Below are 15,364 nucleotides of genomic sequence, written 5' to 3'. Positions count from 1 at the left end.
TGCCGTGACTCTACGGGGTCATTAGATTTGACCCATTTTCAATAGGCTTGTTACATGCGGTATAGGTCACCTGTGCAAAGTTCGTTCGTGTTCACGGACAGACGGACAGGCACATAGCTGTAAAAATTAAATGTGTGTGCGTGTGTTAATTCTTGCGAAAAAATTCGATGTAGGAAGTAATATTCCGACTACTCGTTAGGAAAGGTTGAACCCTGGATTGACCATATACGAAAATGTGATACAATTAGGTTGTTTTCTGTTTATGATGCTCTAAAGGTGAGCGCCCTACACTTTTTTGTATCAACATTGTTCATAGAACTAAATCATTTTTTTGCGTGCTTCCACAATTCGTTAACTCCCTAATGCACTTTCAATCGCATTGATGTCATCAAGATTACACTGCTATTCTGGCGTACATTTGAGGATAGCATTTCAGCAGTCCAATCAGGCGTATAATCGAAATTTAATTGAAGCAATTTGAAAGCCATTTGATATTCACTTTATGCAAAACTTTGGTTATGCAATCGAATCGATCCATTCAGTAAATACTGACCATAATCTATACATAGCATCAAACTAATAGCTAAAGTATGAAAGGTTGTTCTGCTCAAACCGAATCTGTAAATAACAAGTTTTATCTTATTTTGGAGGCAGATGAGTGCAAAATTACGTTCCATTAAAGTAATTTAATTAAAAATACTCAATTTGCCAACTCAAGGTTTGAATTATTTAAAAGATTTACTTCTTGAAAAATGAAATTTACACAAGTTACAAATCAATGAACTAAAATTCATGTAACCAGATTTATTTTTCAGTACGTCAAGGAGCGTGACAGGATGCTCAACCTATACTTCTTCTGCTCCATCATATGCTTCTTTACAATTTTAGTTGTCGAATTCACCATTACTCATATGTAAGTGTTATAACCCGTAAGACTGTGGGTGTCATCTGGAAATTTTTAGGAATCTGATGGTGGTAGGAATTAATCTGGCAATCGTGTTCATTTTAGTTGTAGTACAGCTCCTAGTCTCCGTTGAAAATCTGAGCGTAAGAGAAAAGTAAAACACTTCCCGATATACATTCCCCGCTTGTTTTTCAGAAAGTGAACGTGAATCTACGAAATATTTCTAAACGAATCCACGAGAACCGAAATCTTGCTCAAGGAATATCATTCATTATAATTTGCTGCGTGTACTGTGCTGCCCTTTTACCAAGTGTAAGTACACTCAAAACCAGGCAACGCGGGGTTACTAGAACACTTTTAGTTTTCTACTTCCAAGCTCGCATTCTTCTGCGTCAACGTTACAACGACCGATTTAGCTAACTCGACAAGCTACAAGCAGCAGTGCGATTCAGCTACATATATTGACGTACGAGACCATACTTCAATCTTTATAACAGACTTTTTTGTTTTTAGCATGTTTTATTGTTAGTAATATTGTCAATGACCACTTGCGCAGTGTATCAAGTGCTGGTATCGTTACTTAAGACAATCATACTGGTAGGAATTGTAGGGAGCTATTTTTTTATTTGTATATACGTCGACGAAAAATGTGGAGGTACCTTTAAGGACAAACCAGGGTTAGTTAGCGCGTTGGTGTTAATCGCCCTAACTTTTTTTCTTTCAGGTCTTTGATAGATAATACAATTACAAGTCAATACATCAATGTCATTATTTTAGTAGCATTCGTAGTGGCGTTAATTATACATGGCCAGCAAATTGAGGCTACGTACAGGTTAGACTTTGTCTGGAAACTGCAGGCAACTGGTAAGTTTAAAGTTGTGAACGATGCAATGTAACATTTGGATGTTGCAGAAGAGAAAGAGGACATGGAGAACTTGGAAGCATACAATAAAAAGCTCTTGGCTAACATACTGCCAGTACATGTAGCCGAGCACTTCTTAAACAGCGACAATAATGACGTAAAGTATTAGATTTTGATAGCTTACCTGATAATTGCATGATCAGTTTCAGGAGTTGTACCACGAACAATGTGATTTTGTATGCATCATGTTTGCTTCCATTCCCAATTTTTCCGAATTTTATGTCGAGTTGGAGGGCAACAACGAAGGCGTTGAGTGTTTGAGGTTGCTTAACGAAATTATTGCAGACTTCGACGAGTTGCTGTCGGAAGAGCAGTTTCGTTACATTGAAAAGATTAAATCGACTGGAGCAACCTATATGGCTGCGTCAGGTGGGTCGCGACTGGTTACCAGCTTGTAATGAGTTTCTATCAACAGGCCTTACTCAGAACACTTGTGATATGAAACAATTTCAACACGTGACTGCGATGGCGGATTATGCGTTGCGTATACGAGAACAGCTGGCTGTGGTGAATGAGCATTCTTTTAATAATTTCCGGATACGAATCGGAATTAATATTGGACCTGTGGTTGCTGGCGTGATTGGTGCCCGAAAACCGCAGTACGACATATGGGGAAATGCCGTTAATGTTGCCAGCCGTATGGACAGTACTGGACTAGTTGACAAGATACAAGTGTGTTATTTACAAAATGGAATTGTATACAAGGTTGTGTTGATTTTAGGTGACCAAAGAAGTCTACCAAATATTAAGCAAGAGGGGTTACCCGTTAACGTGCAGAGGGACCATAGAGGTGAAAGGAAAGGGAAATATGGAAACATACTTCTTGAATGGTTATCGGCCACCTCCGAAACCAGATACGAACATTAGACCAAATCCTTTGTACGGCATAAACGCTTTAGGCAAACACCTCCCTTTCACAAACCTTGCTGCATCCTCAAGTAACATACTTAGCGATGAATTTGTGTAACTCGTTAAACATTCCAAAACTAAAGCCAAAGATGTACTAGTTTACTAATGTTATAATGCTCCCGACCTCCTCTTCTTAAGTTACAGTAAATAGTTTTCTATGTGAACATATTAGTTTACTATATGTTTATAATAAATATTTTCTTAATTTTTTCTTGTAAAATTGTATTACCCTTCTTAACCTTATATCAGAATGCTAAAACGACCACCCACTTTATATGTGCGTCCGTATTACAGGTTGATAATAGAATTTTAAGATCACCTGCAAAATTTTGGTGTAAAAACCAAATCCCCTATCTCATATGGATAAACTACGGATATTTTGTACAAATTTGGTTTGTCATAATGCAGTAATAAGCGTTTTTCGTACTCAAAGGGCTCTTGACCTGCACCCAGTAACTTTTTAGATTTGATCGTTTCGGAGTTTCAAAATCAAATTAAATCATATTTTGAAGACAAATGGAGGAAAGAAGCAATCAGCTACTAGAATCTACAACTTTGAAGAAACTACAACAAATAAAACATGACCACATTGGGAGAACCTCGAGGGGTGTTTTACCCGTAAAAGTCATTAAACCCTTTCAATGCCCTGTAACTGTGGTTCATCTCCCGTACTTTCAATGCATTTCCCTTGAATCGATTAAAATTAAAATATACAATCAGTTTTCCAAATTTCATCCAAGATCGTTTGTCTACACACTCTGTCAAAACGAGCCTGTTAACACTGCCATCGAAGGATTTGAGACTCAGTCGCTTTACGCTGTTCAAAGCGAAAATTGGAAGAGAAGAGCTCCTCGGGAGGATTCGCTTCAGAGGGAATAGAAGTAGACATGAGCGAGTGAGAGCGTTTAGAAAAAGTATAGCCGATCTCTTGCAATGAAGTTGCCTTCAACCACGTCGGATAGTCAAATGGTCAGATTTTAAAAGGCATATCGTAGACACACCGCGGATTTATCGCTGTCAACGGTCGAATACGATGTCGGTCAAATAAGCCAACTCTCCATGTGTTTTATTTATACTGTGGTACGACTGCTGTTGTCTCTAGAATTAGGACACTTTCACGCTCCTTTATTTTATTTGGAGGTTTGTGTAACACAGACTCTGGATTTCCTCAAAGCGAAATATTGTAACACTCTTCAAGTTTCCAAATGAAACCGATTACAATTAACATGACTTACGCCCTTAAAAGGATTCTTCCGACCAATTCAAACAACCCCGTAAGAAGAACCAATTAAATCTGTCAGCATTCGCGTAGGACAATGACAAATGTGTTTGAGTCAGGTCGGCCGACCTAATGCACAAACCTAAAATGTGAATGCAATATTACGTAATGTGAAGTCCGCAGGTTTATATAACCTACCAGAATTCACGCTACGGATAATACAGGCCATTAATTAGACAAAAAGTTGGCAAAAATGGGGGTTGGATAATTAACTCGATAATTAATTAAAGTGAAAATGAACGGAATACAGTTTGGTCGGAAAGTAATCTGGAGAAAAGTCATAAGTGAAGTACAAAATCACGCTTCTTTGAGACAAGGAGGAGCACAAACAAGCGGGGAGGAGCAAAGGAGGTACTTCAAAGAAAATAAGAACCGTTTCATAATTAAATAAAAATTATTGCGTCATTATTTATCCCTTTCCTCTTTACTTAAGAGACCAGAATAGGATTAGTGACTGACAACTTGCCGGCGCAAATTTATTTACGTAATTAGTAATTACATAATAAGAACCACCACCAATTTAATTAAGATATATGGAGATAAAGATCATTACATTAGTGTTAAAGGCTTTTCAGTACACGGTACACGGATCGATGCCTATGCTCGTCCTCGTACTAATGAGAGTTCTGCACTAAAATAACCATCTGCTTTGGAGTTTCCAAAATGGAGATTTTTGCTTTAAAATAGATTCGTAAAGACCAAATTTTAAAATAATTCTCCAAAACTGCATACCCTTACTGTTTTCCGTGTACGGTACCAAATTCAGCAATGTACCAGAGCTCCTCGATATACTTGGTTATCTGAAAAATTTTTCCAAAGGGGGATGGAGCATTTCGTCAATGAGCTGTAAGACACAAAAAATATTCAAGCAATATGGCCACAATCAGTGTTGTGACTGGTTCTGATAGGTTATTAATTTCCAAAAGGATGGTTCTGCGAACTGGAAGTTGTCCCTTGCATCTATAGACCATATTTGTATAGGAGATTCAAAATTGTCTCAATTCATTCCCAAGCCAATTACACTGAAGGAAAGAATGCGCAACTGTTCCTGAAATTAAATAATAGTAACAGAGTGTATTTTTGCATATTAAGACAACAAAAAATGTGAAGCAATGTATACCCGTCAGCCAATTATACAAAAATGCCACTTCTCTGCGTTCTCCCAATTAAAATAGTACACGAGTTTGTTTAAACAACATTATTAAGCTAATCGCGCCTATACTACACACAGAACAGCTTATAAATTGTAAATATTTGCACAAAGGAATGAATGCTTCATCAAAATGCTTCAGATGATATCCGTAATATTCTGCCAAAATTCTTGATTGAGACAAATGCGATTCCATATTTCTTTGCTAATCGTGACAAAGGGTGAAGAAGCAGTAATCTTAAACTATACTTTATTATTATTGTCATCGTATACTATTTTTTTTTATATACAATATTGGTCCACATCTAATAATATAATTAATTAATCGATTAGATTCGGTTATAAAACTAAAGAGCAATGTCCTTTTAGCTATTCACAAAAATTACTTGTCGCATTACAACGTACGGAAGGAATATATCTTCTTTAGTCCGCCGATTTCTTATATTTTTTTCGAAAGTGATTCAGCGACTTATATTCGCAATCGTAAACATCTGGCAGTTCCAAATTTAACATCTCGTTATAAACTAACTTGACCGTATTATTGCCAAACAGTTCCCTCTCGTACTCGATTAGCTGCCGAAAGAATCCGCAGTTCGGTTTGATGATCGGTCGTCTTAGTTTGAGATAATTGTAGGATTCTATTAGGGATAGTTTGTGGTACTTCATCAAGTAGGCGATGCATAGGGTTGCCGATCGGCTTACGCCCGCCGTGCAATGTATTAACGTTTTTCCATCCCTCAGCGAAATCTGTAATGGAAAAGAGTGTTACGTTTACAGAAAAGACGAATTAAATTATAAATAACTATAATGCTCTGTGTTGAACGAAACTCTAACCTTTTTTTTTGAATTTAAACAAGAAAAAAACTGAGGAGAGAGCTACGCATTTGATACCATAAAAGCTTTCGGTTTATAAAGTCAAATTTTACTCTTGCGATGGTGCCAACAATTTGCTTAATAAAAAAATAAGCGCTTGGTTGATTTTAATAAGTATCTAAGTTTGAAGCCCAATATATTTTGTATTATACCTACTTTATTGAATGTACCCTTAGTTTGAGTAACTGGATGCGGTTTTAATGTGTTAGGAGTGTGGTTGGTAAAAATGGGGGGAATATCACTTTTGCTTTTGGTATTGTAATGACAGCTTATTATTTTGCGAAAGAAGTTGAAATCTAAAGTGGAAAATTTCAGAATCATCATGCTAAAATTGGTTAAATTATCTAAACGTACGAACTAAACTCATTTTCACAGGATTCCTTATTTGGTTAACAAAGTTTTTTTAGGTTATGCCATGTTTTCATTTAATTAATGAAAAGATCAGTTCTTAATCAATTAAAATTGGTATAAGAACGCTATGTAAATAGTATGTAGCGATTTATTAATAATAAATCGAATTGCGCATGCGCAAAACAAATTTTTTTATCGGCATTAGTTTTACTTTTATTTGAGGTGCCCATACACAATTTCATTTAAAGTTCTTAACAAATAACAAAATTGGAATTGTGCAAATACAAAAATTGGGTTGCGCATGGCAATTTTTTTTTATTCATCTGCATAGATACCAGAGATTTATGGAATATTTACTGACACAGAAAACCGGATATTCATATGTTCTTTGTAACAAAAATTATAAAAGAACCCCTTTTTTGTGGGTTTGGGCAGTTTTTGGGCTGTAACTTTTTGGCCCGTTAGTCTACATAGCCGAAAAACAATATCGACTTTTCTTATATCCTGAAAAAGATGTTGTATCAATCAAAGCGATCGGACGTCTCTACGCAAAGTTATCGTGCACACGGACAGACATACGGACAGACGGACGGACAGACAGACAGCCATACAAAATTACCTATAAACGATCTCGAGGGTCGTTAATAATGTCCTTGCATTAAATGGGATATAATACATTAACATATCTGACACTGAAACATAAACACACCTCAGAATGCCAACGTTTTTTTTTGTGTTTTACTTAAATTTAGAAATATAATAAATACAACCTGTCTGACAATTATTATCATCGCGTGTTTTTAAATACTTTAAATGAATCACGTGGAAAATCTGCCAAAAGTGTCCATGCCAAAAATATGGTCAATTTTAGTAAGTACAACAAAAGAAAAATGTTCACACTATTTTTATACTGGCACATGAACGATTTACGAATTTAAAACCGAAAATTACGTGAACAATGGAAGACCTGAGAGTCTATCGATTATTTGTGTGAAGTTGCTAGTGCCAAAACTTTCAAGATGTAATATACAATAGTTATTTTTATATTTCAATGTTAAGGAGATAACTGTTTACGTGCCATTGCACGCCTACAGGGCCAAAAGTACTGTTACATAGAATAATGAGGATAATACAGTAGGTGCCTTTCAGGGGTAAATAAATGCAATATTTCTTGAATTCCAAAATGAAAAGAGATCATTATTTTTGTTGACTTATTTAATGCTCAACAGTTACCCGAAATCTATGTTCAAAAATAGTCGTTTTTTTTATAAAACGTGTTTTAAAGGTACATATAAACAAACGCTTTGAGAGTACAAAAAGTTAGATTTTGGAACGTGCAAATGCTGTAGGTTTGTTAAATAGATTTCGAAAATAAACTCATCAGAAAGTTATAGGTACTCGGGAATTAAAACAATGTCTCTTACTATTGTGTGGCTCATTAGCAGCAATCGATTTTCAGTACTTAAAATGGTTTTTTTCAATAAATGTGTGCAATTCTCCCACAAAATTAATGTGCTACGTTTATGTTATCTTTCTGAATTCTTAACTGTTTATACTACCATGTAATTCTTCATATTTGTATTTCATGGTTATGATTAGGGTGGTTTTTTTGTGGAGACATGTTAAAACGGTTTACATTTAGATGAAATTAATTATGATAATTCCCACTGAAAAACTGAAGAAATTCATAAATATTGATATACAAACGGTTGCAAAATTAAAACTTTGTCATGAGGGTTTGACAAACAAACAATAGTTATTTGTACAACTAGTTTTGAAAGTCATACTTTTTTTCATGAATTTGCAGTTTGATTAATGAGGGCGAACTATTTTCCTTAATTTGTGTTTTTATATTAAATTTTGTTAAGTAATATAATAGTTTTTTACATTTCTATACCTATCCAAAAAGGTGTGCATTTTGAGAATAAAAATAGTGTTTAGTATTAAAAGATGCAGACGCCACTCACCAGAATTTTAAGGTATGTAGATTGGCAGCTAACCTTTTATAATTGTGGATACCATAAAAAGCTTTTTTTTACACTGTTGGGTTCAAGATTTACCTACTAGTGCGCCATAAAGTTAGCGTGGGATTTTGTTAGGGCGACTTTAAATAAAGAAAATTAATGAGTCGATTTTCCAGAAAGTCTTTAAATCAGGACAATTAATAAATAATTAACGTGCGATTTTTTGGGGACATCTTTAAATAAATACAATAGGTAATATGCGTTTTTTTTGGAAACGTCTTCTAAGGACACTCAATAATTAACGTGTGACCTTTTCTGAGACATTTTTGAATATGAAAGGTTACGGTAATTTTATGACGTGAGGAATCCTGTGAAGGGAAAACAAGTTTATTTTTAAATTAATAATTAACTTTAACGTGTTTTAAATAAGCTCAAATCACGAGAGAGTGACTACTCGGAATCATAATTAAAGAAACTGTCGCCAAGATTATAAAAGCATAGGTACTGATAATGTGATATAATAAATTATATATTATCAATGAGAACTGCTTAGAATAGCTACCTGGAATTTTTCGCGGAAGGTACTTGTAGCTTTGTTGAAAATAATGAATGTAGAAATAGACATTAAGATAATTGCCGAGGGAGGAAAAACTGACAATTAGGGGGTGCAAGAGAAAAAGGGTAGCTTGGGGTATATTTTATGTTAACGTAATTTAGTAGAGCCAGTGGAGTAACAAAAAAGTTTTAAATTACCTTCAATTAATTATAGGGCAATAATTTTTTGCGAGAAACTTAGGTATCGTAATTTTAAAGATTCAAGCGTCCCGACGGCAATTTTCCCTTAGGAATAAATTACAATTCTCTGGACGTGAGGGAGCTTGTGTAGTCTTCGAAAATGCAATGGAATTATTATTTTAAAATAGTCCACGGAAATATATTATTACTTTTATGTTATTTTTGGTGTGCTCTTTAAACGTCAAACTGATACTTTGTAGATTAGGTTTAATTTGACCACATTTTAATAAGCAAGATAGAATTTGAGAGTATGTATATCCAAAAGCAAAGGGTTGGGGGAAGTGAGTTATATTATCCCACGGGCCACGGGTACGTATATAAGGAAATTTTGCACTCTTTCTCTTCTAATGCCAAATAAGGCACGAGGATTGAACCTCCAAAGGCAAGAGGAGTAAAAATTTGGGCTGGCTTGGTCTTTGCCGAAACCAAGGACGAAACCGTGAAAAATTTTCATGTTGATCATCAAACATATCAAATTTACCTGCTGGGCTTCCAAGGATAGGTACAATAACATTTTCCGCTGTATGAAGGGGATGTATGCCACGACGCTTATCGACTTTACACGTTTGTCTATAAATAGTTATATGATTGAAAAATGAGCATAGGGGCTGTGAGTTAGAAACCATATTAGGAACGTCAATGGAAGAGCTATACCTCCGAATTCAAGTAGGTACAATAAGCTATCGTTTTGAGACTCATCTGAGTTTCTGTAATTCGTTAAAAAAGCTTAAAAATTGGACAAAAACGGTGTCTCTTTAATTCCTAATAAATCTAATTCTTCATTTAAAATTTCGGACAATACATTTTTGTGCTACTTTTCAGAAAAATAGTACAGAAACTGTTCTTTATTACCTCGTGGTTTAAACAAACCCCACAGAGTAAAATGAGTAGGTAACTTCTTGGTACAGAACATACTAGGTATATTGAACTGATACAAGGTTTCATTATGTTACCAAGGAACGAAACAAATACGTCTAGTTTGACTCACTTTTCTAAATTTAGATCATGATTGAATTTCGAAATGAACATAACGGCAACAACGGGATAATTTTAGAGCGCAATAAATAAGATAAATTGGAGTAAACTTACTTGATGAATTAAATCAGCGGATATGTCAAAATACTGTCTAATATTTTGATTAGGCGAATCGAAGGCTCGTATTCGGTAATATTTTACGGTTTTTTCAGGCAGCGGCGTGTCTGGAAGCTCAACGGTAGCATTAATCACAAAGGAGACGCCGAGAAGTTGGAGCGTAGAAGTATGTACCGAAGTGGCAGAACATAAAAACAAACTCCTTGTAACTTCTGTAATGTTTAAATTTAGGTCAACGGTGCACGATGATTCTGAACTGAAACGACGAAGGAATGTTAAGAATTGCGAATGTTTGGTTAATTTGTTAGTGTGTCAAATTATTACCATGCACGCCAATTACACAAAATTTTAATATTAATAAACTTATCCATGGTCGAGTATGTGCTAGACATATGTGTCCCCAATGTTTGTCTGTTGATAGGTATATGTTATGACTTCGTTTAAGTTATTGTGATATTTATAACTGAGTGTGTTTATAAACTATCTCAAAAATTGGAAACGTAAAAAACACCAAGCAGTATTTCATTCTTTAGATAATTAAGAAAGAACATCTTTTGAACGACCCTTAATAATATAGATGAAACATAGAAATTCAAAAATTACCCCCTTAAATTTTTATATCCATCCTCCTTCACAATGTGACTTGAAACGAAGTAAAGACAGATTTCTGAAAAAAAATTCTCGACTGTGACTAATAATTGTAGGTACCACATTCTCATTCTCATTCTTTTTAAGCCGTTCTTCTTCATATTTGTTACATTCTCACTGTTTATGTGTGACAAATTACCAAATCATCGGGATCCCTGTTTAGAACTTATTATATTCTGGTGTTTTTTAATCTCCTCTTGCCATTTCTCTCAATGTTATTGCAATCTTTCTTATTTTTAGTATGGCTACTTTTTTTGCCTTGAGAAAAGAACCTGAAAGTAAAATGAGAACGACTTGACGAAATGGAGGGAAACCTGGGGTGGTAGGTACATGAAAATGGAATTGGAGGACTTGGATAACGATGCGAGGTAACGTGTATACTGTATAATTTGCGTTGATTTAATTTTAGGTTTTACCCTAGTAAATTGTATCGAAATTCTGTCGGTTCTTAATTCAACAGAGTGCTCTGTTGTACATTTCAAAGGTTGGCTTAATTGTACTCGTATACCTAGTCTCGTATTTTTGGTACATTTCGGTTGGTTTGTGGGATATAAGGAGAGGTAGATATAGCACGTGACGAACATTTAGAACAGCCCCTATATCACCTAAACTATGTAATTTTGTTGTTACTTTGAAATTCATATCACCAAAATTCACTTTGTATTGCGATCAAGCACTAATTAATCGATTTCAATTTCCCATTTGCCTATTTATCATCATTTTTTACTTTCCATCTTCGTTGAAATGATTTATTTTGTTTTAAGATCATTTTGTTATGAATTGGAGTACTGCTATCTTAGTATATTTTCAAGTTTATCGTGTACTTTCAGATTATGGAATGAACATTTGCTTCCGCAGAAAGCTCTAAAGAAGTCGAAGAACTGTGTGTAAGTCCATTTTAATCCTAATTTGTTGGGAGATCTTACATTAGATGGTTGTACATTTGTGTTGGTATTTTTTGCCCACATTATATGTTGCTGGAAAGCGTGTGGTAAACAGGAACAAGGACCCCAAGGGATAAACTTTGATTCTCCTTATTGACCAAGCTTCCAACTTCCACTTGCAACCACCTACCCTACGTGAACTTCAACAGAGTGACATTCAAACTCCTCTCCAAGACGAAGGTGGATGCAGAGGAGGTGATAAATATGGAGTGCGAAGAGGCTACATCAGTTGAGGGGGCTCAGGAGAACCACAACCAACTGTGCCAACCACAGCACAAATTCCAGAAAATGACTCCAAAGAGCCTTACAAAAAGGAACAGAGGGTAGAATCGGTTTCTTGAAGAAAATTGAAGGGGTTATACCTTGGAGCTTTTACTTCAACAACACTTTCCGGGATCAAAAACCCTCGCTCAAAATAACACGGGCGAACCAATTACTTTTCAACCACTTCTCAGAGGGAACAGACTAACAGAGGAGATTAGGTTTTGGCTCTACAAATAGTGAACCTACCCAAAATTAGGTGGGCAGTGAAGACTTTCCATCCGTATAAATCCCCAGGGATGGATATGGAAAATACCGGTGGGCATAAGATCCTTGCCCCATTTACTTCAAATGAAATTTTATCTAATGCTTTCGTAAATAAGGAAGTTGGCATTGCGCATGCGCAAAACAATATTTGGAAAACGTTATTAATTTTTCTTATATTCGTAGTGTTTGCATATAAAATTTCATTTAAACATGTTTATAAATAAAAAATTTGGCATTGCACATGCGTTAAACCAAATTTTTCACAATGCGCATGCGTAAAACCAATATCGGAAACCCACAGGATCCTTGTACCAAGCCCTTTTAAATGACCCCATATCGACGGACGACCGGACGAAAATATGCCAATAGCGATTTTTCACTTTGAGGAAAATACACTAATAATAATAATAGTAATGGGGGAATATTATAGAGGCACTTGGAATAAAGTTTAGGGGAACAATGAATTTTAGAAGTGAGGATACGGATTCAAACGTAACTGAAAAGGAACGTGGCGCCAAATGGACACTTGAGAGGAAATTGAGCAGAGCTTAAGTGGAACATTGAAAGAAAACTTTAAAGGTACTCGAGGAGAACTTGAGATGTATTTGTAAATTGAAAATAATTGATAGAAACTTGAGCGAAGCTTATAAGTTAATTGAGAGAAACTTGAGAAACTCTTGAAAAGTAACGAAGGGAACAAAAAAATTATAGAATTGGAAAACTTTATAGAACCCTACGAAGAATTTTAGGGAGACGATGAACTTAAAACGATCTTAGGACAAACTTGATGAGCGCTTGAGTGGAAATTTGGGGAAGCATACTTGAATTACGCTTCTTGTACATTATACTTTTTTCGTCAAACTATAATTCCGAAGCTATGTTTCTTGGATAAAACATGAGAAATGAAAGGGAGAGCTTCAAGAGGAATTGAGAATAATTTCAAGGGAGAATTTGAGAGAAATCTTTAACAATTACTTGACGATATTATAGAAAACTTTGGAGAAATTGAGGAACGTGTTTTTAGATTACTATGGAAACTTTGTAACAATAATTTAAAAAGTAAAATTCTTTATTTTCTTTTTGTTCAAAGAAAAATTCACCCTCACCCCGCTACTAAGAAGTTTGCTACAAAATTGTAAAAATGCCCACGCAAATTCGCTTTCAGTATATTTTTCCCTGGAATATTTGTCCCAAAGAAAATCTTTCGAGAATTTACCGGAAAATAGCATGTTGCTACCATTAAGCCAACACTATACAGTTGTCATGCAAACTCTCGGGAGAATTTTCGATAAGAAAAATTCATGAGTTATTCCAAGGGCGTATTTTTCAAGAGCCGTCATTTGGAGCCGAGCTTTCCAAGGTCAGGCATTATTTTTCTTGGGGTGATTTGGTTTTCGCCTGATCAGTTTAATTAAGTAAATTTAACTATGCTACTTCCAGGGCTACTTCTAACATGTAGTGTACATTTTTTGGCTAAAAAAAGGAAATATTATTACCATGTAGGGACGAATCCTTTTTTAAGGAGAAAATTCTAGGAGCATGTATTCTTCCATGAGCGGAAGCGAATTTACCTGGATGAAAGTTTTTTTGAGACGAATAATCAGGTACCGAGTATTCTGGGAGCGAACGCTACGCAACGAAGCTTATGGGTAAGCTTTCCCCAATTATAACATTTTAGGTGAAGTGCGAAAAAGAATTAGACACAATATAACTAAAAACCAACATAGTCAGACAGGTTCATCACCAACGCATGTACGAAACTAAGAGGAAATCGTGGAAAGCATCAACCTTGTATTTATTTTCTAAGGTCAACATAAAAGACCTACTTTCGACAGACAACAAAACATGTCACTTGGTTAAAAAAAACTATATCAAAACAGCAACTAACTTTGCTAAACTCAAATACCACATAAAGCTCGACAAGCACACATTCAAATTACCTGGAAGTAGAAACTGTTTCCACACTTTTACTTAAAATATCTTGCACCTCATTATCTTTTCGACCATTAAACACATACTCAACATTAATAAATTCCATGACTACGTTTTTTTCGATAAAAAAACGTGCGATCCACCAAACCCAAGTGAAAGTTATAACATCTGAGAAACAAATGAAGAAAGCGTGCCAAGAGTTTGAGTCATTCGTATTGGTGCTCACCTGCGATTTTCCGAAGGAATTTCATATAAAAGTCGCGCACGCGCCCGAACACGTTCATATCGGTGACCAGAGGAGAAACATATCTTACATTCCTAGCAATTTTTTTTCTATTTCAAACATTTGCCACCATCGTGTTTAATCTCTAAAAATACACTAACTTTAATAGTACACATTAATAGTAACAGCGGCGAATGCTTTTCATTCATAAATTAACAGGCCGCACCATGAACCAGTTCGCTAATCAGTATCGAGGGCAATTTATTGACACCACGATATTGAAATAACCCCAAGTTACTGATGTTCTACATATCCATAAATTTCCGTTGACTAATTTTCACCACATGGCAGAAATTCCAGTCAGGTATTTTATTTAACAGGTAGAGTAGAGACACTTTATTTTTCGACGTCGTGTTTGTACATAAACGGACGCCGACGCTCTAAAGATCAAAGATGTAAATTAAAAGGTACTTGTGGCAGTCAAAAATTTGCGTCAGGATACATTTGTTAGACTTTTTAATGCGTTGCAACACTTTAAAAAAACTTATTTACTTGGCAACATATTTCTTTGACAAGTAGGCTTTAGTAATATGTCTTGAAAGATAAATCGGTAACCAAGCGCGTTCTGTTCAGATTGAGTTATATGCATATATCTTTCAGATGTTTCTTTTCTAATAAAGAAAAAGCTATGTCTAATAAGAAAAAGGGTTATTTTTCATTTTTTCAATCGCCAAAGATATTTATATGTCTACAAATCGGCTCGATTCTTTTTTTTTAATTGCAATATTTATTATTAAATGAATTTTATCTTGAACCATTTCCAGTAGTGTAAGAAGAGCAAATTCATAGA

The 15,364-nt window shown here is 35.1% G+C and overlaps 2 protein-coding genes across 4 annotated transcripts; one reads left to right on the top strand and one right to left on the bottom strand.

The window, feature by feature from the left end:
• Positions 1-799: 799 nt before the first annotated feature.
• On the top strand, positions 800-2,914 carry LOC116171636 (adenylate cyclase type 6-like). Of its 2 annotated transcripts, none has more exons than XM_031488584.1 (10): positions 800-913; positions 963-1,047; positions 1,100-1,216; positions 1,266-1,370; positions 1,418-1,581; positions 1,629-1,768; positions 1,817-1,923; positions 1,976-2,195; positions 2,242-2,498; positions 2,548-2,914. In XM_031488584.1, exons 1-10 carry the CDS (start codon positions 837-839, stop codon positions 2,791-2,793), a joined length of 1,518 nt encoding a protein of 505 aa, XP_031344444.1. In that variant the 5' UTR covers positions 800-836; the 3' UTR covers positions 2,794-2,914. The 2 variants fall into 2 exon arrangements, with proteins under 2 accessions (XP_031344444.1, XP_031344443.1); XM_031488583.1 differs by having other exon boundaries at positions 1,970-2,195.
• Positions 2,915-5,400: 2,486 nt separating this feature from the next.
• Positions 5,401-14,487, bottom strand: LOC116170861 (dual specificity protein phosphatase 14). 2 transcript variants are annotated; one of them, XM_031487395.1, is made up of 3 exons: positions 14,300-14,487; positions 10,237-10,495; positions 5,401-5,911 (listed from the first exon to the last, which is right to left on the bottom strand). In XM_031487395.1, the coding sequence occupies exons 1-3, from the start codon at positions 14,395-14,397 to the stop codon at positions 5,588-5,590; spliced, it is 681 nt and encodes a 226-aa protein (XP_031343255.1). In that variant the 5' UTR covers positions 14,398-14,487; the 3' UTR covers positions 5,401-5,587. The 2 variants fall into 2 exon arrangements, with proteins under 2 accessions (XP_031343255.1, XP_031343256.1); XM_031487396.1 differs by lacking the exon at positions 14,300-14,487 and adding an exon at positions 10,564-10,676.
• Between the last annotated feature and the right edge of the window lie 877 nt (positions 14,488-15,364).

This window comes from Photinus pyralis, unplaced genomic scaffold, assembly GCF_008802855.1.
Source record: "Photinus pyralis isolate 1611_PpyrPB1 unplaced genomic scaffold, Ppyr1.3 Ppyr1.4_LG5, whole genome shotgun sequence".
NCBI lineage: Eukaryota > Metazoa > Arthropoda > Insecta > Coleoptera > Lampyridae > Photinus > Photinus pyralis.
This window is presented reverse-complemented; position numbering and strand designations above follow the sequence as displayed.